The 2,836-nt window shown below is 47.6% G+C and overlaps 1 protein-coding gene across 1 annotated transcript in view; it reads left to right on the top strand.

The window, feature by feature from the left end:
- Window positions 1-1,538: 1,538 nt before the first annotated feature.
- LOC104501584 (beta-adrenergic receptor kinase 2) overlaps window positions 1,539-2,836 on the top strand; it is a gene marked incomplete at its 5' end in the record, with an annotated part of 28,882 nt that continues 27,584 nt past the window's right edge. The window contains one exon of the mRNA XM_010145419.1: window positions 1,539-1,612. Within this exon, the coding sequence (XP_010143721.1) occupies window positions 1,539-1,612 (74 nt within the window). The remainder of the gene's footprint in view (window positions 1,613-2,836) is intronic.

Raw genomic sequence — 2,836 nt, 5'->3', positions numbered from 1 at the left:
GAGAGAATCTCTTAATTAGATTTCTGTCCTTATTTAGAGAACAAAACCCAGGGGTATAATCTTGAGCCCAACGTCCCGGTCAGCTCACAGAGTCAAGCGACATAACAGAGCTGTCTGGCATGGTCCCTCTTCTGCTGCTCCGATTGTGACCAAGTAAATCCCGGGGACCCCAGGAAACGAGCTCTGCCAATGGGAAATTTAACTTGGGATCAGATACAGCTAGAGGAGCTGCCAGGAACCTGATCCGTAAATGAAAGCTTTTGTTTGCCTGCTCAGCACTGCTTTGTCCGCTGAGACTGATGGCTTTGCTTCTGAGCCGTTGGTAGGTTCTTTCTTAATTAGGTCCTTGATAAAACTAGATGATAGTGAGGTGACAGGACATGATGTACACAGCTGACAGCTCCATGCTCTCCGCCACACTGCTGTGATCACGTAGCTCATGGAGGGAGTTTCATTTCTTTAAATCTGGAAATCAGGAGTTGTCGTGTGCGGTTGGGTTATTTCTGAGCTGAGCGCACAGCGATGTGCTGTTGCTTTGGTAATGGGGTTTTGCTGTAAGCCCAAATCACAGTGACATTTTGATTCAAAAAATAGGTTTCTTGTTTGTATCTGTATATTTTATTTTCAAGTTGAAAAGGAGTGTTTTATATCTCGCTGCGCTGCCTGTTGCCTTCTGTTGGGAGAGGAGTCGAGCAGAGGAGGGGAGGGGGCGAAGTGGTGCCCAGTCACCGCCAGCCCTGGGTTACCTGAGCTGCCTCCTGCTCTCTTGGTTGGTTTAGTTCCCACCGTTGTGGTGTTGGGTCCAGACATTGGGTGTGATTTCAGGAAGCATGTGTGATCCTAACACAGGGAAGGCATCACCTGCTACAGCGAGGTGCTCTCAGGGGCTTGCAGATAGTCCAGACCATCAGCTGGGACAGCAGGTCCCATGTGAGGTGGAATGGGAGCAGGAACCAGCTCAAACGTGTGTGCAGACAGCACTTCCATGAGGTGAACCTCAATGGCACGTTAAAATGCTCGTAATGGAGGATACTTAGCAGGTGGCAGAGGTCCTGCCCTAAATGACTTGCAAAGGAGCTGCGGAGCCCCTGGTGTCATCTCCTGTGCTGTAAAGCCGGTTGGAGCTACCAGTAACCAGCAGTTCTGACATGGGAATGCAGCAGAGCTCGGTCAGTAACAGCCAGGTCTGTCCCATAGAACCAAACTCTGTGGGGAGCATCTCGTTTTCGCTCTGAAAAAAGAAACACAGTCTAGTCCTTGAGGAGGGGTGGGATCTCCTGGTCTGTTGTATAAACGTCTTATAAAATTCTTGGGGCTAGAAATTGGAGTATGTTTAATGCCCCTCGGGGAGGTGAGTGCAGTTTATGGTCCCTGTCCATTTGGCCGCTCAACGGCCGGTGTTGCTGAGCCCTGGGATGCTCACCTGGATAGGTACCACCCGGGGGGTTACCTGGGGGTGCTCGTGTGCTTCTTCACAGGGTATATTGGAGTGATGATACATGTCTTCTGAAATCGTCGTTTTTCTTCTTCCTTTCCAGGATTTTTGCTTTTTAAGGACTATTGCATGAATGAGATCGATGAAGCTGTCCCTCAACTGAGGTTTTATGAAGAGGTGAGCGGCCGTCGGGGGGTCGTGGGGCTGTGCAGGGAGTGGGGCAGGGGAAGGCTGGCCTCTACCCCTCGGGCAGGGATGAAGGAGAGGCGAGCAGGCCTGCGTGTTGGTCGGAGCCGTTTCCGCTCCGTGGTGGCATGATCGATTCATACGAGACGATACTTTACGCCGTAACTGGTCCATCTCAAAGGGACAAACCGATGGTTTTCAACAAGTTCAAGAGACTTGCAAAACCAGCAACACAAGTGTTTCCCAGGGAAGCTGCTAACTTGGAGCAGTGCTACTGGAGCGTGTGGTGTGAGTGGCCTGGGAGGAGTGTTTGCCCTCTTACTGGGCAGATACTTCACATGTAGAAAATGTAAATTGCAGGAAATTGTAATTGCAGGAAAAACCTACTCAGCTCAACCTCTATCAGTGCCTTTTTTTGCACATACTGAAACTGTGTCTTTTTATTAAACGTAAGCTAAGAAAGTGTTTTAAAAGCTTCTCTAACAGGTTTTGTGGTTCACTATTGACCTGTGTTTGGTTTTAAGGAATAGTTATGTTGAAAACAACAATGGAAGGAAGTTACCTGAGCAAACACTTGATCTAAAGTTCATCCACCACGTTAACATGTTGAAAGATAGCTTGGAAAATACTGAGAGAATGGTGGAAAGGGGAAGAATACTAATGAAGATTAAAATATCTTTAGGTTTATTAGCGTTTTCTATCATGAGGTGCACTCCGACTATGGTTCATTTGCAATACTCGTAAGAAATGAGCTGAAGTTAGGGTCCCCTCAGCCTCCTCTTATTAAAGCTCTCTGATGCCTTAAGTTAAGCCAGGTAGGTTCTTGAGAAATGGGATAAGCTTTTGATCTTCACTTGTGAAGATGAGCCTAAATCTTAGTTCTGCTTCAGAAGAGGGATAAAGTTAAAGTAAGTAACATTCGCCAGCTCTCAGAGGACTGACACCAGCGGATTCCTCCTTTCGAAAGGACTCGAAAGCAAAACCAGTGCTTTTTATTATTGTAGCCAAGGTGGGATGTGGGTTCACATCTGTTGCACATAGCGAAGACTCTCCTTAAAGGCAGGAAGCATAAAATAAGCAAATTTATCTTGTACTGGCCCAAGGGCAAGAGCAGAAAATGGAGAGTGTTCTCTGCAGCAGTCGCTCGCTGGTGAGTGTAGCTGACGTCGTGTAAGAAAGGAGATGAGCCTCCTTTCCTTTTTCACGTGCATCCAG

This window comes from Buceros rhinoceros, unplaced genomic scaffold, assembly GCF_000710305.1.
Source record: "Buceros rhinoceros silvestris isolate BGI_N320 unplaced genomic scaffold, ASM71030v1 scaffold13241, whole genome shotgun sequence".
Classification (NCBI taxonomy): domain Eukaryota; kingdom Metazoa; phylum Chordata; class Aves; order Bucerotiformes; family Bucerotidae; genus Buceros; species Buceros rhinoceros.
Note: the sequence above shows the minus strand (reverse complement) of the source record. Positions and strands in the feature narration are given on the sequence as shown.